The sequence below is a fragment of the Sciurus vulgaris genome (assembly GCF_902686455.1).
Source record: "Sciurus vulgaris genome assembly, chromosome: 18".
Taxonomy (NCBI): domain Eukaryota; kingdom Metazoa; phylum Chordata; class Mammalia; order Rodentia; family Sciuridae; genus Sciurus; species Sciurus vulgaris.
In genome coordinates this window covers 25,261,281-25,287,921 of record NC_136479.1, presented here as the reverse complement: position 1 = coordinate 25,287,921, position 26,641 = coordinate 25,261,281, and the positions used below count along the sequence as shown (strand labels likewise).

Here is a 26,641-nt window from a genome sequence, read left to right as displayed (position 1 = left end):
AGGGAGGAGGATTGCAAGTTTGAGGTTAGCCCCACAGCAACTTAGACTCTGTCTTAAAAAGGACTAGTGATGTAGCTCAGTGGTAGATCACCCCTGGGTTCAATCTGCAGTACAAAAAAAAAAAAAAAAGCATTTGGTAAAATATGACCCTCATTTTATTAAGTGTTTTCTTAGTGCATTATAGTTATACATAATAGTGGGGTTCATTTTGACCTAATCATACATGCATGGAATATAATTTGCTTCATTTCAGTCCCCAGTGCTTCTTCTTTTCCTCTCCTCTTCCTTTGCCCTGCTTCCCTTCCTCTGGTGGTCTTCCTTCACTTAATTATTTTTTACTTATTGTTTTTTAATTGGTTCTTTATAGATACATGTGGAATTCTCTCTGGTATATTCATATATGTACATAGTATAATTTGGTCAAATTCATTTCACATTTCCTCCCTTTTCCTGTAACTTTCCTCCCTGTCAGTCCCCTTCCTCTACTCCACTGATCTCCCCTCTATTTTCATGAGATCTGCCCCTGATTTTTCCTCTTATTTTACTCTAGCTTCCACATAGAAAACATTTGACCCTTAACTTTCTGAATCTGTCTTATTTCACTTAGCATGATATTCTTCAGTTCTCTCCATTTACTGGCAAATGCCGTAATTTCCTTCTTCTTTATGACTGATTATACATTGTGTATGTATACTGCATTTTCTTTATCCATTCTTCTGTTGATGGGCACCTGGGCTGGTTTCATAACTGGACTGTTGTGAATTGCATTCCTAATAAACATTGGTGCGATTGTGGCCGAATCACCATAGTATGCTGATTTTAGTTTTTTTGGATAAATACCAAGAAGTGGGATAGCTGGGTACATGTTAATTCCATTCTTAGTCTTGAGGAACCTCCATATTACTCTTCAAAGTGACTATATCCAGGGGCTGGGGATATAGCTCAGTGGGTAGAGTACTTAACTCAGAAGCACCTGTATTCAATCCCCAGCACCACAAAATACAAAACCAAAAACAAAGTGATTGTATCCATTGACAACCTATGCATGCACCTTTTCTCCCACATCCTCACCAACATTTATTATTGTTTGTATTATTGATGGCTTCCATTCTAATTGGAGTGAGATGAAATCTCAACCTCGTTCTGATTTGCGTTTCCCTGATTGCTAGGAATGTTGAACATTTTTTTCATGTATTTGTCGACCATTTCTGTTTGTTCTTTTTAGAAATGCCTTTTTAGTTCTTTTGCCCATTTATTGGTTGGATCATTTAGTTGTTGGTTTGTGTGTGTGTGTGTGTGTGTGTGTGTGTGTGTGTGTGTGTGTTTGAGTTCTTCATGCATTCTGGATGTCAATGTCCTATTGGAGGAGTAGCTGGCAAAGATTTGCTCCCATTCTGTAGGCTCTCTCTTCCTTTCATTCTGCCATGAAAATGCTGCTGAGAACATGGGCCTGCAGCTTTTGCCTTGAGTCCCAGTTGCAAAGTCCCAGAAGTGGACTTCTGGAGTCCCAGAAGTCTTGTTTCCTTTGCTGTGCAGAAAGAAACTTTTTAATATTTGATGCCATTCCTCTTATTGATTCTTGGTTTTATTTCTTGAGTTTTACGAGTCTTGTTAGGGAAGTCAGTGCCTGCACCAAAATGTTGGAGTATTGACCCTATGTTTTCTTCTAACAACTGATAAGTTTCTGGTCTAATTCCTAGGTCTTTGATCCATTCGAATTTGACTTTGGTCCAGGGTGAAAGTTAGGGATTTAGTTTCATTCTTCTACATAGAGCTATTCAGTTCTGCCTCATCATTTGTTAAAAAGGCTATCTTTTCTCCAACATATGTTTTTGGCATCTTTGTTGAGTATCAGATGACTATCTGTGTAGGTTTGTCTCTGTGTGACTCTGATTTATATAAAACTTAGCATATTAGGAATAGAAAGGAACATCTCTAAGTTAAATTTATAAAATCCCACAATAAGTATATTAAATTAAGGTAGATAGTTTCCAAAACAGCAACAGATCTTCCTATCACTATGTGCACCATCTGCCCTTGTGGTCTGGGCTGGGCTCATGGTGCCCAGCTGCTTCCAGTCCTCACTTTTAAGAGAACTGGCAACCATTTCGCCCATCAGAATGGCTCTTACAAAAAATCGAATTCAGCCGAACTGGTGGTGCACACCTGTAATCCCAGTGACCTGGGAGACCGGGGCATGAGAATTGCAAGTTCAAGGCCAGCCTTGGCAACTTAGCGAGACCCTGTCTAAAATAAAAAATAGAGGACTGGGAATGCATCTCAGTGATAGAGCATTGCTGGGTGCAATCCCCAGTTCACACACATACACACACACACACACACCCAAGGGATAAGGAGTGTTGGTGAGGGTGTGGAGAGTTCTCTCACGCTGTTGGTGGGAAGGTTGAATGCTGCAGGCACTGTGGGAGACAGCTTGGTGGTGCCCAAATAATGAAACATAAGATTGGTCATCTGTCGCCCAGAACTCCACTTCTGGGACTTTGCAACTAGGACTCAAGGCAAAAGCTGCAGGCTCATGTTCTCAGCAGCATTTTCATGGCAGTTAAGATGAAAGTCCCAGGGCTGGGGAGATAGCTCAGCTGGTAGAGTGCTTGCCTTGCAAGCACAAGGCCCTGAGTTCAATCCCCAGTACCGCGCAAAAAAAAAAAAAGTCCCAACATCCATGTGCAGTGAAGGAAATATGGCCAGTCCACACAGGGGCCACCATGCAGCCCTAAAGGGGACACAATGCAACCCTAACAGGGATGTTCTGATGTAGGCACCACCTGGTTAACCTTGAGGACAACTGAAATAACCCAGGTGGATGATAACCTCAGTGCAGCCACTTACAAGAGGTGACCAGTGACGATGCAGTGTCCTGGGCTTGGCTTTCTCCTGGGAATCCTTGTTGCCAAGTCTGTTCCAGTGTGGAAGAAGTCAACCCACCAAGGAGGGACACGAGGCCAAGGAAGGAAAGAGGAAACGGCTCCCTCTCCTTCCCCAGGTGGCTCCTAGCAGTGGCCTTGCTGGAAAAGAGGAAATTTGTTCTAACTCTGAATCAGATTTGGAGTTTTAGTTATTTCATAGTAGTGGATACTTACGATGGCTGAGTTGAAACTGGGTTTATTTCTTAACTATGGAATTCTTTAATCATCTCCATTTGTTCCAAAATGTTTAAATTTATATCTGTCTAACTCCCTTCAGGGTATATATTCTGAGGAGCTACAAAAAGGCATGGAAAATGGGACTCCTGAGTCTCTTCCAGGAGTCTCATCTGTCCAAGGTCTTAGTTACATGACTTGGTTAAAGTGAGTCATTTAAACCAGTATAATAAACCAAATTTAGTAAATAACTCTTGGTTCATTCATTCATTATTTCACCCGACAAATATTTATCTGGCACGTGACATTCCCAGGCAGTCTGTTAGGCACTGAAGAGAATTATGAGTCAAAGCAGATGTAGTTCCTCATCTTCATGGAGCTAAAGGTCCAGCTGGGGGTTGGTTGATGAGCTGATCTGATGATAACGCACAGACATGCAGTGGTCAGCCACCAGGCTGACCCGAGGATGGAGTTCTGAGTGGAAGCTCTGGAAGTGGTACCTGGGAGTGGGAGGTCCTTAGACAAGAAAAGAGAGGGAGGCCCCTTGTCCTATTAGAGGCCATGCCCTGCTAGGGAGAGAGGAAGCCAGGGGGAGGTGGACAAGTCCTTTTGAGAAGATTGTGAGGAAAGGCTTGAGGAACCCTAGGGCAGAGGAGCAAGGGAGACAAACCCAGAGACTGGCTCACCCACCAGGTCAGGAGATGATGCTCCCACATGGCGTGGGAGATGTGGGCAGGTTCAAGAGTTGTTTTGTGGCTGACGTTGACAGAGCTGGCCACAGATTTGGGGCTGAGAGGCAGGGAAAGGTTCAGCAGGGCTTCCAGGTTTCTGGCTCGGATTCCTAGGCAGATGGAGGTATCCTCCACAAGGCAGAGAACACTGGCAGACAACCAGGTTTGCAGGGGAGAGCACATGTCTGGTTTTGGGCATAATGATCTTGAAATAGGTTCCAGTTATGCAACACTACTTAGCAAATCACCCCCAAACGATGGGCTTCAAACAGTGACTTCTGTTAGTTTGCAGATTCTGTGGATCAGCAGGTTGACAGGGTGCAGCAGAGAAAGTTTGTCTTCTCCCCATGGTGGAGGGTGCCTGCACAATGGACACTCAGGTGGACAGCTGTGGACTGTCACTGGCCTCAGCCCCTTGACATGTGACTGATCTGGGCTTCCTCACAGCATGTGTCTGGATCTAAAGGCGAATGTCTCAAGGGGAGGAAAAAGCTTGCAGGAGCAGGGTCACCTTTGTGTCCAGTGTCAGAAGGCACGCAGCGTACACCATTGTCCTCACAGGTCTCCAGCTGGCTTTCTGCTTCAGGCACATGGCCGTGGGGTGTGCAACAGGTCATTTTGTGGATGCATCCTTTGGTTAGTGTCTGACATGTACAGTTCCTCATCCCAGAGGCCACCTCTGTCATTGGTTGCTGCACTAAACTTCCAGAGATGTTCTAACACCTGACTAAACATATACTGATATGTAATTTCCCTCTGTAATAGTAGCAAAGTGTGCAAAGTTTTATACCATGCTTTGTTTTCACTTAAGAATATACCTTGGAGCTGGGCGTTGTGGCACATGACTGTAATCCCAGCAGCTCGGGAGGCCCAGACAGGATCATGAATTCAAAGCCAGCCTCAGCAAAAGTGAGGCACTGAGCAACTGAGACCCTGTCTCTACATAAAATATAAAGTAGGGCTGGGAATGTGGCTCAGTGATCAAGTGCTCCTGAATTCAATCCCAGGTAACCCCCACCACCAAAAAAAAAGAATACATCTTGGAAGCTGGGTGCTGTGGTGCATGTGGCACAGGCCTGTAATCCCAGTGGCTCTGGAGGCTGAGGCAGGAGGATTGCAAGTTCAAAGCCAGCCTCAGCAACTTAGTGAGGTCCTAAGCAACTTAGCAAGACACAGTTTCTCAAAATAAAAAATAAAAAAGGACTGGGGATGTGGCTCAGTGTTTAAGCACTCCTGGGTTCAATGCCTGATACCAAAAAAAATACACCTTAGGAATGAGTTCATGCAGAGCTGTCATCCTTTTTAACAGCTGCATAATATCCCTACCATAGCTCTCCACCCTCTAAAGAAACATTGTGACACAGTTCATCATTGAATACCCTCTTGATCCTATGGCTGATGGGAGCTGTGATTGCTGCCCAGCATTGTGAAAGAATATTATACTGCACAATGTGGTAAAATGTAGACAAGATAAAATTCAAGGTAGAGTTTCTACTGAATTCATATTACTTTTACATCATCAAGTTGAAAATTCATTAAAGGGAACCACAGTGAGTCAGGGACCATCTGTAATTATTGTCTGGTCACCACTGTGTCTGTTTGGGTATATGTGATTATCATCTAGTCAATGGGTTCTCAAGTCTCAAACCTCTCCTTCCCTCAGTCCCTCATATTATCCACCTTAATTTGAGCATTCAGTGGCCTCTCCCCAGGAAAGTTCTCAGCCCAATAAGTGTCAGCCATTATAGTTTTGCAGCATCTCTGTCCTCTTGCTCAGAGAGTTTATATGCATTGAGCTCAGGGGTGGAACTGGGATACACGTCCTGGACATTTGCCTACTGGGCCTGTCTTGAAGCACCAGCTCTGCAGCTTCTCCAGAACCCAAAGGACTCCATCTTCTTTTTTGCACCTAGGAAAATATTTTTTTTCCTTACCATGCAGAGTGAATAAAGAATAAGACAAACATCTTCCATGTGTGCTCTTAATATAGCAAGGGAGAGAGAAATTAACCCAGCAGCCTTTCATGTAATTTAGTAGCTCCTGTGAGAGAGCTTGGTTGTCCCTCAGGATTCCCTGCTTCACCTGGTAGTGCCAGGTGCCTTGGGGAATTTCCTTACAGAAGGAGCAGCTGAACCTTGGAGGATGAGCAGGAACTGGCACAGAATTTGGGAGTGGTTGGGATTTGAGGTGGGACTTTGCAGGGATTGGTCACTGTGAACACATCTTGTCACTTGATGAATCCTACAGTCAGGTCTAGGGTTGAAGTAAGAGCCCATAGAGCTGGGAAATGTGAAGATAATAGTGTGAAGCACATAGTGTAGTTACTCCACTGTGTGGGTGTGTGTGGGGGGACATTCCTGGATATGCATAATTAAGTTACTGGGACGTTTGAAGGGTAATGAAATCACCAGCTGCATGTCTTTAGTAAAAGGATACTGCTATTTGGATTCCCTAAAAAAGCCAGAATTTGTCACTGTTCAGCAGGGTGGCAACCTACTGTGAATGGTTCACATGGTTTGATGAGCCAGCTCTGTGAGGGACATTCTTATCATCGTCAATTAAAGGCACTGGTCACCAGTCACTCAGCTCCCCTACTTAAATTGGGCTCACCAAGCCCCCTCCCTTTGTAATGTCATGGACCATTTAATGGGTTGTCTGTGTGTGGGTATTGTGCACATCAGGTCTGGGGATAGATTCACTTGGATGGTATCACTTGCAACCAACAAAGTAAAAAGCCACTGAATTTGGCAATAAAGTTATTAACATGATGGGGGTGGCAGGAATGAGAAGAGTTTTGGGATGGTTTTTAGTGTGGTTCTGGTTTGGACTTCTGTCTTTGCTTCTGTGAGCTGATTTCATCTTCGGGGATCCACCAGACAGTGAGAATTTTGAAAACATCTGGCCTTGCTTCAGGCACAGCAGAGGGCAGCAGGAGCCTCGGGTTATGAAGGCTGGGGCGTTGTTACAACAGAAGTCTGGCAAGGGAGTCTAGGTGGGGCTTGGAGGGTGGGGACTTGAGTGACCTGGAAATGTCCCAAGTGAGAGACTGGAGGGAAGCTCCCTTCATGGTGGTGTGAGGAGATGGGCTCAGGAGAAGCCACAACCTAACAAGGTCAACAAGGGACCAGGTTGTTAATGGGCCAGGGACAACATGGTCCAAAGAGGCTCTGCTGGGACTAAGGCTCATGCAGGGGTACCTCAACATTGGAGGGCTGTCCTCTGAGGTCAGCTAGAGAGAGTCCCCCACACTCCCCTCCCAGGGAACAATACATGAGCAGGTGCCTACAGTGGGGAATCCCATAAGAGAAAAAGCCAGCTCTAGAGCACTGTGCCTGTGCCCAAGCCAGACCACCATCATTGCCAGGTGAAAACTACTCTTTCTCATTCTTTTTGCCAAACTACACTGGAGGAACCAGAAGGAACTGGATCAAGGGGGTGGGGGGCGTGGGCAGCAAGACAGAAGGCAGGTGACTCCAATGCAGCAATTCCAAGTCCCAGCTGAGCTGGGCGAGGATTTGAGTTGGTTGTGCAAGTTTTGATAGAGATGAGATGGGACTTGCATTCTGAAAAAGACCCTATTCTAACAGCTGTGCCCATGGCAAGTGTGTCTCCCTGTAATGTGAACTGGATGTGGGGGACACACTGGAGGGCAAAGGTTGGGGAGGTGGAGCTTCCTGTTTGACCCCCTGACTGTGGCCTGTTCAGTTCAACTTTGCACTAGCAGGAAGAGGCTGGGCCAGGGTCAGTCCTGCTGGGAAGTATGGGCAAGGCTGGTGACCCTGCAGAGGGCCTGTGGCCAGGTGATGGGGCTACAGGTGATATGAGACAGGTGAGTGTTGACCAATGAGTGTGGACAGGTGAGTGAGAAAACAGATGGGGTAAGACAGGTGAATGAGGACAGGTGGGTGAAGATGGAGAGTAGCTATCCTCAAGACCTGCGCTGCAGACCCTCCCTCCGGGTGTTTAGACCACTCCCAGGAAAGAGAGAAGTTTCTTCCCCCACTCTGGCAGATGGGGCAAAACATAATGTTGGGCAATAGAAAATTAAGGTCAATTCTTTTTCCTGCAGGCCAGGTTTGTGGATTAGGAAGTCACTGAGCCTGACCCTCCCCCGCGGGGTGATAGCAGCTCAGACAGCATGGTGGGGGTGCCCTGGCCATTACCTGCAACCGCTGTGCTGCAGCCGGCTGCAGGGTCTGAGTAGAGGGGAAGAGTGGGCGTGGGCGGCACTGGGGGCGGTCCTGGTCGTGCTTCCCGGGTCCTGTGGGTCTGTATGTCCAGGTTTGTGGTGCGTCCCTTGCCAGCCCAGGGAAGGGGTACTGGGATGGGGAGGGGGAAGGGAGGCCCAACCCGCCAAGGGTAAGAGGGGATCGCGGATCTGTGGGGAGACAGACACCCGCGACATGCCAGGGTGCAGCCGGCGGCGCGCGGCGGGGGCGGGCGGAGGGCGGTGCCGCTGCAGTGCGGGGACCCGCTCGCCGCGTCCTCGCGTCCCCGCGCCCCGCGTCCCCGCGCAGCCGCCTCCGGCCTCAGGCGTCGCGCATCCAGGTACGCAGGCTGGGGTGGGGTCTGCGTCTGGACCCGGACTGTCCTGACTGGGCCTTCGCCAGGGCTGGGAAGCCCACCGGGAAACGCAGGCATTTGGGGACCCACTGGCCGCGGTGCCCCCCGAGGAGTGAGTGAGAAGCCCGAGGTGGAACTAGGCCCGCGCCCCGGCTCCGGCCCGGGCGCCACATCACAGTCGGGGTGGGGGAGGGTGTCTTGCTTTCTTCCTCTTTTGGGGTTCAGGGCGCCGTATCATGGTCTGGGGATCCCCGCCTTCTCTTGGGTTCCGGGGCTCCCTATCATCGTCTGGGGGTGTCTCTCCTTGCGTTCTCTGTTGGGGCCCGAGGCATCCCATCATGGACTAGGGGGTCCTCGACTACGTCCTCTCTTGGGGTGTGGGGAGCCCTGTCTTCATCGGCGGGGGTGTCTCAACCAGCGCAGAGGTCAGGACAAGCGCGAAATATGGGGGCGCCTTTTTGGTGGCCTGAAAACCCCAGGGTTTGGCCCGTGGCCCCAGTCCTGGAGGGTGGCGGGTCGACCTGGCTATTGGGACTTAACCCTGCGCAGGGCGCACACAAGCGCGTTCTGGCGCCTTTGGCCAGAAGCTGCTATTGTTCTCTAGGTTCCATCCCTTAGTGAGGCCCCCAGCTGGGGCTTCCGCTGTTTCCTTTTTCCCTTTCTTTTCCAGGCCACCCCACCCTTTGATTCCCGATGACCTCTCCCATATCCTACCCCCACAGTCTCTTTGAGGACCCCACCAACTGGGACCCCACGTGGTGACAACATTTACATTTCACACAGGTGTCCTTAAAAACAGGGAGAGTGAATGAAAGTGAGACCATATTAACCCCTGGCCTGGACACTTAGCACCAGGCATCCTACATCATCTACCTTAGATTTCTCAGAGAGGATCTAAGAGAACTTAGATCACCCACAAGTTCTATTTGAACCTTTTCCATCCCCACAAAATCTGTTCTGAGTAAGGCCTTTGTGGCTGTTAATATATTAAGCAAATCATCAAGCCCTGAAAAATGAAAGATCTTTGACAAGTGCAAAATAAATGACTTTTTCTGTGTTATGCTGTTTATTGAATCTACCCGCCAACAATAAATCTTATGTACCGTGTGCACGTTTATGAAGCACAGCAGTGCAGCCCAGGGCTCCTCCAGCTTCTCTAACGTCCATGTGGTTTTGCATTTTCCTCAGCCGGAAGAAGAAGACACCCTGACCATGGCCTCTCCATCCTCTTTCCACTTGGAGGAGGAGGACAGTCTGAAGGGGTGTGAGCTGTATGTTCAGAAACATAGCATCCAGCAGGTGCTTAAAGACTGCATCGTGCACCTCTGCATCTCCAAGCCTGATCGCCCCATGAAGTTCCTCCGGGAGCACTTCGAGAAGCTAGAGAAGGTCAGTGACTTCCACCCCCGGGTGTCCCTTTGCGGGTGTCCTGAGGTGCAGGGGTCATAAGCCCCTGTTTTCCTGCCATTCTCAAGAGAAGAGGTGGATGTCAGAAGAAGGATGTCCTGAGGATCTTTATGCAAGATGGAAAGTGAAGCCTATTTGGGTCTGGCCCTAGCTTGTTTGGTCTCAGGTTCATCCTTGGGCATTGTCTTCCTGGCCAGAGTTCTCCCCTTTCTACTTCCAGGGGGTTCAGGACTCCCTTGGAAGGTGATCCATGTTCTTAGGTACCATGGTGCTCCCTGGCTGTTTTCAGCTTGGGGGATGGAGGCGGGACCAAGTCTGGTTATAGATTGGCACTTTGGATAAAAGAAAGTAGCTCCGATTGCCCCCATGAAGCTGGGCAAGTGGGATCAGGATTCACATCAGCCTGTACCACTGAGACTTGACAGTCATGGATAGAAACACACTTGAGACATGGGAGAAGCACATACCTGCTCAGCCCTTCTTTTTTATTTTTTGTGCTGTGAGGGAGTGAACCCAGAACCTCATGCCAGTACTCTACCTGGAGCCACACCCCTTCTTAAAACTGGGTCTTTCTAAGTTAACCAGTCTGGCCTTGGGGTCCTTCTGCCTCCTCCTCCAAATTTATCTGAGATTACAAGTGTGTGCCACCATACTTGGCTTCAGCTCTTCTGAGTGACACTTATAACTCATTCCTCAATGAATGACACCCCTTCACCCCTCCCTGGCCTATTTCTGAACTCTTTCTGTGGAAGGGCTGGCTGGGCAGGGGAGATCGGATGTGATACCCCATGGCTTCATCTTGCTTCCCTTCCTGTGGTTGCTTCTTCTAGTTCTCACCCCACCTTCTCACCCCAGACTGACTCTGGGTTCATGTGAGATTTTCTCTACTTGATCTTTTGTCACAATTTAACTGTCCCTTGTCTCAGTCACTCATGGGGACCAAATGGAAATGTGGGTAGCTAAGATCTGCTTTTAGGCAGCAGTGAGCTCCCAGGTGCTCATCCATGATGTTGACAGTCTTAACAGAGGCCTCCTGTGATCACATAGCCCTAACCCAAATGAATGAATTTGTTTATTCCCTTTAAGACAATCCATCCAAAATTTATTTATTATTTGGTGCTAGGGTTCAAACCCAGGGCCTCCTACATGCTAGGCAAGTGCTATACCATTGAGCTACACCCCATCAAAATATTTTAGCCAGGCGCAGTGGCGCACACCTGTAATCCCACCAGCTTGGGAGTCTGAGACAGGAGGATTGCAAGTTCAAAGCCAGCCTCAGCAAAAGCGAGGTGCTAAGCAACTCAGTGAGACCCTGTCTCTAAATAAAATACAAAATAGAGCCAGGGGTGTGGCTTAATGGTTGAGTGCCCCTGAGTTCAATCCCTAGTACCCCTCCTGCAAATATATATATGTTAAAGCAATGCAGCCTATTAAAGAATATTTGAGACATTCAGGAGTAGAAATAAAATCTTCTGCAGTTCCCCCGCTCCTTCCCCCTCAAGCACTGTGCTTTTTAAAATCACAGTGGTTTTAGTCATGCCTAGTCATGTTGCAAATGTACTTGTATATTTTGCATTTTTCCATTTGTCATCTGCTCTTCACAGACCTCATTTTCAATGTCTGCGTGATGTTCTGTGGAAGAGATAAAGGTTTTCAACCTTGCCCTCATGATTGGCAATTGAATTGTTCTCAGGATTTTTTTTAAGTACTGAAAGTTATGCCACACTGACATTTTCACCCATAGATTTTCCCCTCCCTCTAGTGTTGGTTTAGGATGGCCTTTTAGTACTGGAATTCCTGGGTGAAGATCATCTTGCTGATTCTGTGGAAGGCTTTCCAACGTGGGCATCAGTTCACATTCCCACCAGCAGAGCAGGACTGAATTTATCCACACTCGCCAACTTTGGCTGTTTTAATTTTAAAAGATTTTCCTTTCTTTCTTTCTGCAGTTGATAGGTGAAAATGGCCTGTCTTTCTTTGGTTAGTCATGCAGTCACAGTTTTGTCGGATCCCCAACTGCAGAGCGGGGAGGAGGCACTTTGTTTCTTGCACTTGGGAAGAGGGAGAGCCAGGCAGGTGTCCCTATTCCTCTCTCATCTCAAACCACACTTTGTTAGGCTGGAGTCACTTGCTTGGTTTGCGCATACATGATCCCCAGCTAGGTAGCCAGCCCCACAGGATGTGAGTTTGAGCCTTGATTGAATGCAGGAGTCCACCAGGAGACCCAAGGCCAGTCCAGAATTATGGCTCTTGCCTGCAGACGCATTTTGGTTGCTACACAGGGGGTGAACTTGGCTAGCCAGTTGTTATCTGGTGGGTAGAAGTCAGGGCTGCTGGCTGAGCATCCTACAAGGTACAAGACAACCCTTAAAACAAGGCATTATCTGACCCCAAATAAGTGATGCTGAGATTGAGAAACTCTAGAATCGAGAGGGTGAGGACCTCAAGATCACTGGCATGTAGGGGGACAGGGCCCAGTGGTGACAAGATTTGGAGCATTGGAGGTCAGGGATGAAGCCAAGTTTCTGATCTGAGAGGAGGAGGACAAAGAAGGATGCAGCTTGTGGGGACTTGATAAGTCTGAGTTTGTAGCTCAGTGGGTCACCTAATAGGGAATCCCAAGGGAAGCTGGAGCTCTCTGTGGGAAAGTGTCTGTGACAGAGGGCAGTAGAAGCCAGGGGGAGCAGCAGCAGGGGTGAGGCTGAGGTGATGGTGTCCAGGTGGGTGGAGGTGGGATGACCACTGGCAGATTGAACCTGGGGGTGAGGGATGTAGCTTGGAGCTTGAGTCTTGGTTGGGCAGAGACACTGGGTGGAGGGTATACTGCTGGTCAAGAAGGGGCAGGGCTGGGCCGGGAAGATCAAGTGTTCCATTTTGGATGTGAGGTTTGAGCTGTCAAGGAGCAGCTGCCCATGAGATGGGAGCTAGTGGGCAGGGCTGGGGATAGGGTGGAAGGTTAACTGTGACACTTGCCCTGGATTTCCTGCCTGACAGGCGAGGGCTGAGGTGCAGATGGGGTTGGGTACCTCTCCACAGCGGGGTGGACCAGGGAACCTTGTTTTGGCCCTGGTTCTACATTGATGATGTGCCCACCACAAGTTGGATGTGACTTATCTGAAATGCCTGGGACCAGACTTGTTTGGGATTTTGGAGTTTTGGACTCAGATTACTCAACTGCTATTTAACAATAAGGGAATTATGTGAGTCCTTTTTCAATCATGGATGCCCGTTGGCTGCTGTATTAGTTTGCACTGGTTGACAACCACAGAGGGGACAGCTTAAACAACAGAAGCTTCCCCTTTCACAGTACTGGGGGGTAGAAGTGTAAGATCAAGGCGTCAGCAGAGCTGGCTCCTTTAGGGGGCTCTGCGGAGGTCTCTTCCAGGCTTTTCCCCAGCTTTTATTTATTTATTTATTTTTTTGGTGGTTGCTGGCAGTCTTTGGTGATCCTTGGATTGAAGAGTATCCTCCCCACCACTGTCTTTATCTTCACACAGCATTTTCCTGTCTCTGTGTCCAAAGTTTCCCTTTTAATGAGGATACTGGATGAGGGCCATCCCAATGACTCATTTTAACTCAGTGACCTCTGTAATACTATCTCCAGGGAAGGTCGCATGCTAAGGCCCTGGGGTGAGGACTCTGAGTTGTCTGTTTTGGGGAACACATTTCACCCATCATGGCTGTCTCTCCAGGGGTCTCCCTGGAGCTTACCATCGATAACAATTCATTGCTAAAGGGAAATATGTTGCAGGATGTCACGTATAGTTACAATTTCACTTTTGTCAACTGTAATGCCAACCATAGTGTTATCTGTATGCAAAAGAGAAATCCAAGGGAATATCCCCAAACTCTCACAAGGCAGGGATTATTTTGGTTTGCTTTTTCTGCACTAACTGGTAGGTTCAGGCTTCTGAGGTGTCCGCTTTTATGTGTGGGTGCATTTTATGGAGGAGAATGTCTTTTTGATGTCAGATCAAGTGGATCTGAGATCCCAAAGTGAACAGCACCCAAGACAGCCTTAATATCCCACAGGAATCCCACTTCACAGGAATGTCTCCAGTCAGTGAGAAGCAGTGGGACAGAACCAGGAAACTCATCTACTCCTTAGTGGGGCTGCAGCCCCACAGCGACAGTGCCTGAGCCACCCCCCTCTTCCTGTTAAGGTCAACCGGGCAGAGCTCTAGCAGGAGCTGGAGGAACGGAGGTTTTTCTCAGCTTTTATCACAAGTGAGGTGCATGTTCGAGGTGCATGTTCATGACATGGTGATAAAGCTGCCCCTCACAGCCCAGTGGGGTGGCCAGGCCTCTATGTGGAGCCCAGGCCAGTCCAGCCAGGCACCTGATGTTTAGGGTAGAGCCAGTGAAGTCTTCACCTCTGGCCATTTAAGAAAGTCCAGTTTTTTTTTTTTTTTAATTATTTAAAATTTTTTTTTTACAGACTGCATTTTGATTCATTGTACACAAATGGGGTACATCATTTCATTTCTATAGTTGTAAGGTCCAGTTATTTTATGATGGAGAGTTAAGGAGTAAAATTTTCTACCATGATGAGGTCTTTCTGAAGATTGTGGAAGGTGATAAAGTCATCCATCCTTTTAGTATTGAATTTTAAATGCTACAGAAAAAGGATACCTCCATAAAAACACACCTGTTACCTCCTGTACACTGACCTTAAGTGCTCTGGGACCTTTTTTGGCTTTGCAGTATAAATGCACACATGCATATGTATGTGGGTGATTTTAGCATATGTAATTTTTTTTTGTTAAGATTGTTCTTTGCAGTAGTATTTTTATTGTGGTAAAGTGTACAGTGCAGTTGGCCATTTTGACCATTATGGCTTCATGGATCATTGGCATTGAGTGCATTCATACTGTTACACCTCCTTTTTAGTAGTACTATTTTAAAAATTCTTGTTGCCTTTTTATTTGTGGGTGGACATAACACCTTTATTTTGTTTTTGTGTGATGCCGAGGATTGAACTCAGGGCCTCATGCATGCTAGGTGAGCTCTCTACCACTAAGCCAACAACCCCAGTCCTTAGTAGCACTTTTATGGCATCCAATGGCCATGAAATATTCCACATGTGGATGCATCATGGTCTGTGTTTGATGGCTTCCAGGGGTTCTTTTCCTTCACCCTCATGCTAATGAACTGATTTAAAGGAAGAGTATCAATGCAGATGACTCAGGAACAGGCTCTTTTTGAGGTAGAATGGCTGAATATTTTTGTGCCTCTGGAACCCTAGGATCAGGCCACTTCTAAAGGAGAGATGGATTTGTGGCTTCTCCCAGCACAAGCCATTATGGCTATTCTCCAGCCCCTGTGAGCACTGGCTGGTTCTGCAGCTCACTGTCCAGCCTGGAATCCTTCGCTTCCATGTGGAACATCTCTCAATGCTGGTTCATTGGTGGGTTTCTCTTCCAACCAACAGTTGGGTGATCGGGGCCAATTCTTAGGTTTTTAGTAAAATGGACACATTGCATTGTGCTTTACTTATGGAATGAGTGTACACCTCTGAGAAGGGAGGATCCAGGCTTGCTTTTCTAAAATATTTTTATGGAGGTGAAGGTGAATATTGGTCCATGCAGATAATGCCTTGTTTTAGTCAGCTTTTTTGCTGTGACTAAAAAAATCTGACCAGAATAATTTGAGGGGAGGAAAAGTTTGAGGGCTCACAGTTTCAGAGGTCTTAGTCCTTAGAAGTCCAGCACCATTCCTCTGGACTCCAGGTGAGGCTGAACATCATGGCAGAAGAGTGTGGCAGAGAGAGGGATCAGGAAGCAGAAAGAGAGGTCTCCACTTGCTCAATACAAATATATACCCCCAAAGCAATGACCCCAATTTCCACCTCCTCCATCCATACCCTACCACTTCAGTTCCCACTCAGTTAATCCCTATCAGGGGATTAATTCACTAATCGGGTTAAAACTCATACAACCCAATCATTTGTCTTCTGAACCTTCTTGCATTATCTCACTTGTGAGCTTTTGGGGGGACACTTCACATTCAAACCATAGCATGCCTCAAGAATGGGGCTTTAACTGGGAAGTCTCATGAATCTGGAAACCATCTGAAGTTCACTGTGATTCCTGGTGACCAGTGCTGCAGACACCATTCTGGTGGCATAAACTGAATCTATTGGCTTCCTGGACTCCCATGGTCATGGAGGACAGACTTGCATGTCATCAAACAGTTGTCCACTAGCACTTAATAGACCTATACTCTGGGTTCTGAGGAGGCCAGGGGGATGCCAAGATGGGAGAACTGCACTTCCAGCCTTGGGGGTAGCATTGGATACATGGGTAGATACAGATGGTTGTCCAAGGTGATGAAGACCATCTGGAAGCATATGTGCTGTACTTTGAGGCTGTGGGGTTGGCTGTGCCTCGGGGAGGGTAGGCAGGACACTTCACAGAGGGGGGCTTGAGTGGGCATAACACTGGTCAGGAAGGGGTGGAATGGAAGGGCTGTTTGGGCAGCAGCACAGCCCATGCATTCAGCGCCTGTGGGGTAGGGAGGAATGGTCCTGTTGGGGCAGGGCATGGAGGGCCCGGCATGTGGGGTAGGACTGTCCAAGTGGCACTGGAGCCACAGAAGGATTTGACATGACCAAATGCCTTTTCTGCCTGTGCTGAGAATACCGTGAATGACACTGGTTGCCTTTTTAAAAAATATATGCTGATTAAAATTAAAATATTAAATAAAGCAAACACAAAATTTTAGTACTGAATTTAAGGTTTACATAGATAAGCTCTCAGGTCTTTAGTAGACCATAATATGGTTTCAAAGCCTGTAGCTACCATCTACAGTGTCTACATTTTCCCCCAAGCCTCAGTTTTACTTTATTTTATATTTTTAAATAATTATATAACATCTACATAAGTGGTAAGGAGTTCGGCATGGATTTTAAGTTTTTCACCCAAAGGAAAGTGAGCTCAAAACTACTTTGAGTTTCACTTTATACAAGAAATCTGTCCATTTATTTATTTATATTTTATTACTTTTTAGTTATATATGATGGTAGAATTCATTTTGATATAATTATACAAGCATGGAATATATCTTATTCTAATTAGGACCCCATTCTATGGATGTGCAAGATGGTGGGATTTGATATTTGCCATTCTTCCCTTCACCTCACCTTATTGTGGGTTAGCCTCCACGTATCAGTGAAAACATTTGACCTTTGGCTTTTTGGGACCGGCTTATTTCACTTAGCATGATAGTCTCCATATCCTTCCATTTACTGGCAAATGTCATAAAGTCATTCCTCTTTATGGCTGAGTAATATTTCATTGTGTATATATACCACATTTTCTTTATCCATTCAGCTGTTGAAGGGCAACTTAGGTTGGTTCTATAGCTTTTGTGACTTGAGCTGTTATAAACATTGATGTGGCTGTGTCACTGTAGTATGCTGATTTTAAATCTTTTGGATATATAGAGGAATGGGATAACTGGGTCAACTGCTATTTTCATTTTTAATTTTTTGAGGAATCTCCACACTTCTTTCCAGAATGGTTGCACCAATTTGCAGCCACACCAGCGATGTGTGAATGTACCTTTTCCCCCACATCCTTGCCAACATTTGTTGTTACTTGTATTTTTAATACTTGCCATTCCCACTGGAGTGAGATGAAATCTAAGTGGTTTTAATTTGCATTTCTCTAATTGCTAGAGATGAACATGTTTTCATAATTTGTATTTTTTCTTCTGAGAAGTGTCTGTTCAGTTCCTTTGCCCATTTGATTGGGTTATTATTATTATTTTTTGGTGTTAAGTTTCTTGAGTTCATTATATACCCTAGAAATTAATGATCTGAAGTGCAGGTGGCAAAGATTTTCTCCCATTCTGTGGGCTCTCTAATCACATTCTTGTTTCCTTTGCTGTGAAGAAGCTGTTTAATTTGATACTGTTCTGTTTATTGATTACTGATTTTATTTCTTGTGCTTTAGAACTCTTGTTAAGGAAGTCAGTTCCCGAGCTGACGCTTTTTAGATTTTGGAGCTGGCCTTGCCTTTCTGGGCCATTTGCTTATGTTAGAAAATCCTCTGTGTTCGATCATCCTCAGAACATGTTACTGGGTTTTACTTGCTAATGCTTTGAGGACTTTTGCAGTATATTCTTGGAGGATGTTGGTCTATGGTTTTTATTTACTTAATGGTTCATACCACAGGGGTGTCAGGATAACGCAGGTCCTGAATTGGGCAGTTGGTCCTCTTCTGTTTTCTGGAGAACCAGGTTTAGAATGGCATGACCTCTTCTGAGCCTTAAGTTTTCTTTGAAGGTTTTATAAATTCAATTTCTTTAATTAGCTAGGAGCCTAGTTAGGTTATCCATTTCTTCCTGAGTGAGTTTTGGTAGTGTGTGTCTTTCAAGGAATTGGTCCAAGTAATATAAGTTGTTAAATTTATGGGGATAGATTTTTTGATAACATTAATTACCCTTTTAATGTCTGTGTTTGCATTATTTCGTTCTTGATGTTGGTAATTTATGTCTTTTCTTGCCAATCAGTCTGGCTATGGGCTTGTCAATTTTATGAACTTTGTTTCAAAGTAGATTTTAGTTTCATTGGTTTTCTCTATTTTTGTTGATTTTTGCTCTTATTATTATTGTTTGCTTTCTTCTACTGTCTTTGGGCTAAAGTTTCTTAGAGTGAAATTTTTGATTATTGGTCTAAGACTTTTTTTTTTTTTTTTTTGGTACCAGGGATTGAACCCAGTGGCACTTAACCACTGAGCTACATTCCTACTCCCCATCCCCTTTTTATTTTTTATTTTGAGAAACAGTGTCTTGCTAAGTTGCTTAGGGCTTTGCTAAGTTGCTGAGTATGGCTTTGAACTTGCAATCTTCCTGCCTCAGCTTGAGTGGCTGGGATCACCAGGCATTTGCATCTCTGCCCGGATAATACTGTTCTTTTCCAGTGCAATGCTGTAGACTCCCTGTGAACATTAGCTGCATACCACACATTTTGATACGCTGCTTTTTCCATGTATTATTTAAGTGCAAAAATTTTCCTATTTCCCTTGAGGTTTTTTTTTTTTTTTTTTTTCCTTTTGTTTCGTTAATTATTTAGAAGATTTTTTAATTTCCAAAAATGTGGGGGCTTTCCAGATGCCTCTGTCACTCAGTCCTGGCTCAGTTCTATCCTGGTCAGAGAGAGTTGTGCGCCTCCCCCTTTGAATTTGTTAAGGTGTGTTCGGTGACAGATACGATACTTATCTTGGAGAGTACTCCAGGTTATCCTGCTGCTGTTGGGTGGGGCAGTGTCAATGTCAGTGTCCGGTGGCAGGCATCTTGTGTCCCTGATGGCTTTCTGAACCCTTGTTCTGTTACTGCGCAGGAGCACTGAGGTGAGTAGCTATAATTGCGTGCTTATCTAGTTCTTCCTTTGACTCCACCAGCTTTGCTCCGTGGACTTTGAAGCTCCGCAATCAGTTCCTCTCTGTTGCTGTTACGTGTCCTGTGGTGTGCTTGGTCTGATGCGAGGACCACAGCACACGCTCTCTTTAAATTAGGGTTTTCATGACTCCCATTTTTCCATCCTTTTACTGTAGCTATACCAGTAAAGAGAGTTTCTTATTGACAGCAAATAGTTGGTTTTAATTTTTTTTTAACCATCTGACATTTCCTATCTTGTGATTGGTGGGTTTAGACACTTTACAATTTTTTAAAAAAAGAAATAATATTTCTTGCTGTACATACACACATATACATATTACCTCTCTTACAGGCTATATGCATGTAGTGTGATTACTGATATGGTTGGATTTAGGTCTACTATTTAATTATTTTCCTATTTGTCTCCTCTGTCCCCCCCCCCATTTGTTCTTCCTTTTCTGCCTTTCTAAAGCTTCTTTGATTATTTTTAGTATTGAATTTTAATTATCTACTGTCTTTTTTAAGCACTTGCTCTGGAACTTACAATAATTGTAAGCACCTCCTTGCCTGTTTCAGTTACCATTTTACCATTTTGAGTAAGGCATGGAAGGGTTGCATCCTGAGCCCTACTCACCCACATTACGGTTGTCATATATATTCCATCTACATACGTTGAACCCTCCCAGTTATAGTTTTTACTTTTAATGCAGATGTTAAATAATTTGAGAGGGGAGAAGCTTCTGGTCTATGTGCCCAGGATTTACCATTTCCATCTCTCCTCCTTGGTTCCTGAAGTTCCATCCGGACTTGATCACATCTGAAAACCCTGTTTCCTAACGACGTCTCCTGGAATTTCCAGATGGACTTGGATTTGGGATACTGTGTATGGGTCAGCTTCCTGCCACTGTGACAAAATACTCGAAACAATTTAAAAGGTGGAAAGGTTTGTTTTGGCTCACAGGGTCAGAGTTTTAGCCTGTGGTCACCTGGCTGTGTTGTTTGTGGGCCTGTGGTAAGGTAGCCCATCATATGGTGGAGCTGAGCTGCTCACCTGAAGATGACCAGGAGAGGGGGGTGGTGGGGGAAAGTGCTGGGACAAGATGTCCCTTTCAAGGACATGCTCCTAGTAACCTGATTCCTCAAGCTAGGCCCCACCTCCTGCAGTTTCCACCGCATGCAAATTTATGAATCCATTGATGGACTCATGGATTGATAAGGTCACGATCCAGTCACCTCCCACAGGCTCCACCTCTGAATGACTGCAGCCTTGGGGACCTCAGCCGGTGAACTTCCAGACCCAGAACTTCCAGATCCAAACCACAACACTCTTTCAGCCCTCTCAGTATCCCACCTGAGGAGTCAGACAGGACAGTGAGGCAAGACAAAAATAAAGGAGGAGGAGGCGATAATCTATAAAAATAAAAACAGAAAAGTTAAGAAAACAAAGAAATGGTAACCATGAACTCAAACCCTGACTCTCCAAGGAGATTAATGAAGCAGACAAACGTCTCATGTACCTTCCAGGTTAGAGAGAGGTGGCACAAACTTGGCATGTGCCGTGGATGGGGAAGGAGCAAGCACATTTCTGAGCAGGGCTGGCAGGGAGCATCTTGTCTGGGAGTTCCTCCCTGACTCCTCCTTTCCAAGGCTGGTCCAGGATCCTCTTCCCTTGCCTTTTTCTGTATTTTCTGTTAGGCCTGGTCTACAGTTCCTGCTCAATAAAGGATTGGAGACTGTGTTTCTCTTATAAACTTACCACTGAATGACTGAGTACTCCCTGGACAAGTCCTTTATCCTCTCTGGTCCTCAGTTTCCCTGCTGCAGAGGGGGTGATCTACTCTGGTTTCCTTTATGAGATGCTGCAACCCTGAAAGGGGCTCATAATTCCTGCCTGGAGCTGGTGACCATGGTACCCTCTCCTGGAGGCCTAGGTCCTCAGATGCCACAGTCACCTACTTAGGACTTAGAGCTTCAGTGTGCAGATGGGCAATTTGGGGATGATATGTAGAACTTCTCCATGAAGATGAGCCAGAAATGCTGCTTATGCTTGCCTGGCATGGGGCCGGTACCTGAGGAAGCCATGCTGCTGAAATCACTTTTCCTCCTTTGGGTGTGGGAGCCCAGTGCTGAGGAGGAGCCTGGCTTGATAAACTGCCTCTTTGAATCCCTGTTGGTGGGAGAGTGGCCTGCAGGCTCAGGGCCAGGGAAGTAGAGAGCCAGGTGGGACTAAGGAATACCACCAGCCCCAGCCATGGGGGCTTCTCATGAGGATAAATTAGGTTCCAGAAAATCTTTTAGATTCCAGTCCCCACCTGAATGGTTTATTTTCTTAGACTGAGGTCTGCATCCCTTCCCTTGTGTAGGAAAAATGTAGTCAGAAGGAAAGGAGGAACATCTTTACAGCCCATGACATTGACTGACCTTGGGACAAGAGAGGGACAGTCCCTGGACTGTTGTTACTCGATTCAGGGGGCAAATTCTGGCCACCACGCTTTCTGGAAACCCCTCTGGAAACTAGTTCCCACACTGTTGGTATGAAGATTCCTTTGGCTGGGAAAGCCTGTCCTGACCTGGTGACCTTGACCATCCCGCACTCCAGACGTGAAAACAGAGACAGGAAGGGGGATCTGAGAAATGAGAGGTTTTCCTGGAATCCCACGAGGGGAAGGGGAAAGGATACCATCAGAGATAATGGTCTGGCATTCCTGGGAGGTGGAGCAGGGAGAGGCGCCCTGTGGTGGCTGGGGAGGCGCCCTGGCTCCAACCCTCCCCGTTTCCTCCTGTGGCCTCATGAAGTGGCCTCCGTGTTTCAGACCACCTGTATCCTGCCCAATGTGACCCTGTGCCTGCTGAAGATGGAAAATCATTTCCGTGCCAGGACAGGCGATGCCCATCCATCTCAGAAAACCGGCCCTGACTGCAGCTGCCTGGAAGAAAACAGCCTTGGTTCCTGAAGGAGGGACCTGGGATCCCCACCCAATGGAGGAGCCTGCACATGCTCCCTTGTGACATGGGTCCTTGGGGTACCCACTGCTGATGTGTCCAGTGGCTGTGGGTCTGAGAGCCTGGTAGATAGCTATGAGCTCTGATCCAGATGCCAAATCTACACTCCAGAAAGAAATGGCACTGCAGCTGGGAGCCATCCCTGCCTCCTCACCAAGAAGGTCCTTATGATTTAGAATGGCCCAAAACCACCTATTGCTGGCCCTGCCCCCAGGTCTTTCTCTGTCCTTGGATGTTGGCAGGGACCAGCCTGCTTCCTCTGCCTCCTCTGAACTCTGAGCCCACTCTACCACCTATTGCGGAGTCTCTGGGAGAAGCTGAGCAGTAGCTTTGGTCGTGACCTGAGTCTCAAACCCCTGTCTTGATCTGTCATTCATTCATTCGTTTTTTTTCCAATGGTGCCTGCAGTAAGTACATCTGGCATTGAGGCTCTGGGATGGGGTAGGGATCACAGTCCGGAGGGTAAAAAGCACTCAAACTGTAAATCATTTTGTCTCTGCCCCAGGGCCACAGCTCCAGTTCCTTGTGGGACAGTCCCACGTCTGGGCTTCACTGTTACCTCCAAGTCAGTGTGTCCAAAACCCAGCTCAAAACCATACTGAAAACAAAAACCAAGCAGAAAATACCTAGTGCTGGTGAGGACTGAGAGAGATGGAGCCCTCCTGGGTGGCTGTTGGAAGTGTAAAGGGGTGTGGCCACAGAGGAGGATAGTCCTGTGGTTCATTGAAAAGTCAAACATTGTCAGTACATGACCCAGCAACTCAGCTTCTGGGAACAAACCCCTCAGAGTTGAAGACAGGTATTCAAAGCAGGAGCAGCCTTAGCAAAGGTGGAAACAGCCCAGATGTGCATCGGTGGTCGGATGCTCCATCCCAACAGTATCATGTGGCCACCAAAAGGAATGAAGCATTGACAGGCCCCATATGGATGGGCCTTGGGGACATGACGCTAAGTGAAAGAAGCCAGATGCAGAGACCACAGGCGTGGTTCCATCTTCTAGATAGAACTTCTAGAACGGCAAACCCACAGCGACAGGAAGCAGATCAGCAGCTTCTGGGGGCTGGAGGTGGCAGTGGCTGACAGACTCCTTTTGGAGATGAGGGTGTTTTAGAGCTGGATAGAAATGATGGTCGTAGTCTTGTGAATGTACTTTTTTTTTTTTTTTTAGTACCAGGGATTGAACCCAGGGATGCTTGAACACAGAGCCAGATTGCCAACCCCTTTAATTTTTTTTTTTTTTTTTTTTGAGACAGGATCTTGCTAAGTTGCTTAGGGCCTTGCTAAATTGCTAAGGCTGGCCTTGAACTTGTGATCTTCCTGCCTCAGGCTCTTGGGATTACGGGTGCACAATGATGCCAGGCTTACGAATATACTTAATGCCACTGTGTTGTGTACTTTAAAATGGTTGTTGATTTTGTATTGTGAATTTTGCCTCAATCATTGAAAAAAGTCTCACTCACCTGCTCAGAGGAGGCATCTGCCAGGCTCCTGTTTCCCCTGGGACATCTGGACCAAGTGTGAGACCTCTGTCAGATCAAACTCTTCCCCTTCTGCCCTTGTCTTGGCCATGCCCTTGTCACCTCCTGCATCTGCCTTGACTGTCCCTTTCCAGGCTGAGTGTGAGCTGTCTAAAAACTGCTATGGGCACAGGAGCAAACTCATCCGTGCATCGCCCCCCCCCCCCGGCCCCCCAGGGACTACAAGGCCTCAGGAGCGTGGACAGTATCCTGCCTTGGGCCTTTCTCAACTCACCTTCATCAGCCCAGGTTTCATGCTTCTGTGATGATTGTTGCCACTATTAGTGGTGCTGTTTTAAATCACTTCTGAAAGTGAAGGCCCAGAGCCTCTCTCTCACTTGCAGCATAACTTGTTTCTGGTTAGAATCCCAGTTTGGGTAGGAATGGCCATGGTGGATATCATGGTTTCTGTGAAAGATTGCTCCTCAATGAAGGGACGTGGACATGCAATAAACATATCTTTCCCACGTCCTCACTGACCTTTGTCTCCTGGTGACTTGAAATGGGGAGATATATAAAAAAAGTGACTCAGGGTGGGGCAGTGTTTATGCAAAGCTTAGAGATTATGATGTGGCTGGTTTTCATGGAAATAGAAGATGCAGAGCCAGGCTGGAGGTCACCCCTATATGGCACCCATGGTGCTCCTTCCAGGCCCTGTCCATGAGTGCCACCCAGGTGAAGTGCACTGAGGCATCAGGCATGTGGAACCTCCCAACTGGGAGAACTATGTGCATTTCTGCACATGAGGAAGCTTCTGTCAGTAAAGATGGTGTAGGTGGAAGCCTTTGTAGAAATGAATCAACTGATAATGCTCAGTGGTCACCCTCATTATTTTCCTGGGCAGACTAGTGGGCATGATCTAGAAGCCCAGGCTGAACTTTTATCCTGGGGAAGGGATGTGGCTACGTTCCATAACAGTCACCCTCCTCACCCCACTGGCAAAGCAGTGACTTGGGACCCCATTATTTTCTAGAGGAAGATCAGCTGTTGTTAGGGTCCTGGCGGTGCCTGACTTGGGTTTGCCCTGATTTGCACATCTGTTTCACTAGGTTGAAATCCATTCCCATTTTTCATTTTGGGATGGGCACCATGACCACTGGGGTGGATGTGTGACAGACAGGCAGAGAGGGAATGCAATGGAGACAGTTTGTCCACAGCTGTGCTGTCAACATGGCCTGGATATGTGTCTTGATATCCTGTGATGCTCTTTGCAGAGCTGATAGATGACAGTCCTGCCCAAGGAGATGGTCTTTCAGGGGTGTAGCAAGTGGAGGACGTCATTTCTGGGATCTGTTAGTTATTTTGGTGGTTTTAGTGGTATTTATGTCTGCCTAGTGGCAAACAAATGTTTTATTTTCATTTAGGCATGATTGTTCCTTCCCATTTATTTGTGTTGCATTAGCATTAGAACAGCAACGGGAGTCAAGGGACTTCACCCCAGCCCAACTTGGCTTTTGGTACTTAACACTCAGCACTCTTTTGTATATTTAGGCTCCCTTCTCCGTACCCCGGTGTGTGTGTGTGTGTGTGTGTTAAAGTCTAGAAGTCTAGATATGTCAGCTGATTCCATGGTGTATGCCTGTAATCCTAGTGACTTGGGAAGCTGATGCAGGAGGATCAAGAATTCAAAGCCAGCCTCAGCAACTTAGCGAGGCCCTAAACAACTCAGTGAGACCCTGTCTCTAAATTAAAAATACAAAAAGAGGCCGGGGGATTGGTTCAGTGGTTAAGCACTCCTGGGTTCAATTCCTGGTGCCCCCCCCCCCCCAAAAAAAAAGTCTAGATATGTCAAGTAAGAGAAGGAAAGTGTTTGGAATTTTGTATGCTGAGTTACTCTGTGACTTTCAAAATATACTCTAAAAATTTTTTAAATGCATTCATTTAAAACATTTTTTTTTGTTTTCTAGATGGACACAATACCTTTCTTTTATTTATTTATTTTTCTGTGGTCCTAAGATTGGAACCCAGTGCCTCACACATGCTAGGCAAGTACTCTACCACTGAGTTACAACCCAGTCCCCATTCATTCATTTTTAAAACATCTTTTATATGTAGGCACTGTCCTAAGGGCTGGGGAGATTTTGTAGTGAGAGAAGCTTGTATCGAGGGAGGGAGACAGTGACCAAGATATGTCATCTGGGGTGGCCTGTGATTAGCTAGCTGCAGGTGCCACGAGAGCAGAAACAGGAGGCAAGGGGAAGCCATGTGGGGCAGATGTTCTTCAGCACAAAGAAGATGACATTTAGATGGAGACAGGAGATGGTGGCAGGCCTGGGGACACCTGGGAATGGTGGTACTGGCAAAGGGACAGCAAGCACCAGGACAGGTCAGAGGGCTGTGGGTGGGCTTGTCTGGCTACAAGATACTTCTGTTGTAGCTCAGACTGGAGGCCCTGTTTAACAGAGGGAAGGCAAGATGTGTTGGTGTTTGGGCCCCCGTGCATTTAGATCCGGTAACAGACACGCCTGTATTTCACATGGCTGGAATGCGTTTGGACTGACTGCACACCTGCTTTTCTGTCTGACCTTTCCTTGCATCTCTGGGCTTCCCTGAGGGTTGTTATTTTATTTTATTTTATTTTTCCTGCTGACAGATCAGCTCTTAGTGTTTTCTGGAGCAGGGCCTGTTGGTCGTGAATCTTCTGTCTGAACATGTCTTTCTCTGTCCTCATTTGAAGGCATTTCCCCTGGGTGTGGAATCTCAGGTTGGCCACTGTTAGCCACAGCCATAACAGTGCCCTGATGAGGTCCCCCATCCTCCCTTATGTCTTTGAGACTGCCCTTGGTGAGCAGGACTCCTTAGGGTGGTATTTTACTCTCTGGACCCACTTGAGGTTTTTATCCATTTGTTCCCTTCTGTTGACCTGAAGTGTGGGAATTTGTGCATGGGCTTGACCCTGTGGCCTGATGTTTATATATATGTTTCCAGAAGCATTTCA

The 26,641-nt window shown here is 46.6% G+C and overlaps 1 protein-coding gene across 3 annotated transcripts in view; it reads left to right on the top strand.

Annotated features, from left to right (window-relative positions):
- The window catches only part of PRKAR1B (protein kinase cAMP-dependent type I regulatory subunit beta), a 134,898-nt gene that overhangs the window by 5,435 nt on the left and 102,822 nt on the right, over positions 1-26,641 (top strand). For 2 of the 3 annotated variants that reach the window (XM_079120653.1, XM_079120654.1), the window contains one exon: positions 9,584-9,784. In XM_079120653.1, the coding sequence (XP_078976779.1) occupies positions 9,584-9,784 (201 nt within the window). Of the gene's footprint in view, positions 1-8,249; positions 8,381-9,583; positions 9,785-26,641 lie in introns of those variants that run through there. The other variant, XM_079120655.1, reaches the window with a different exon arrangement.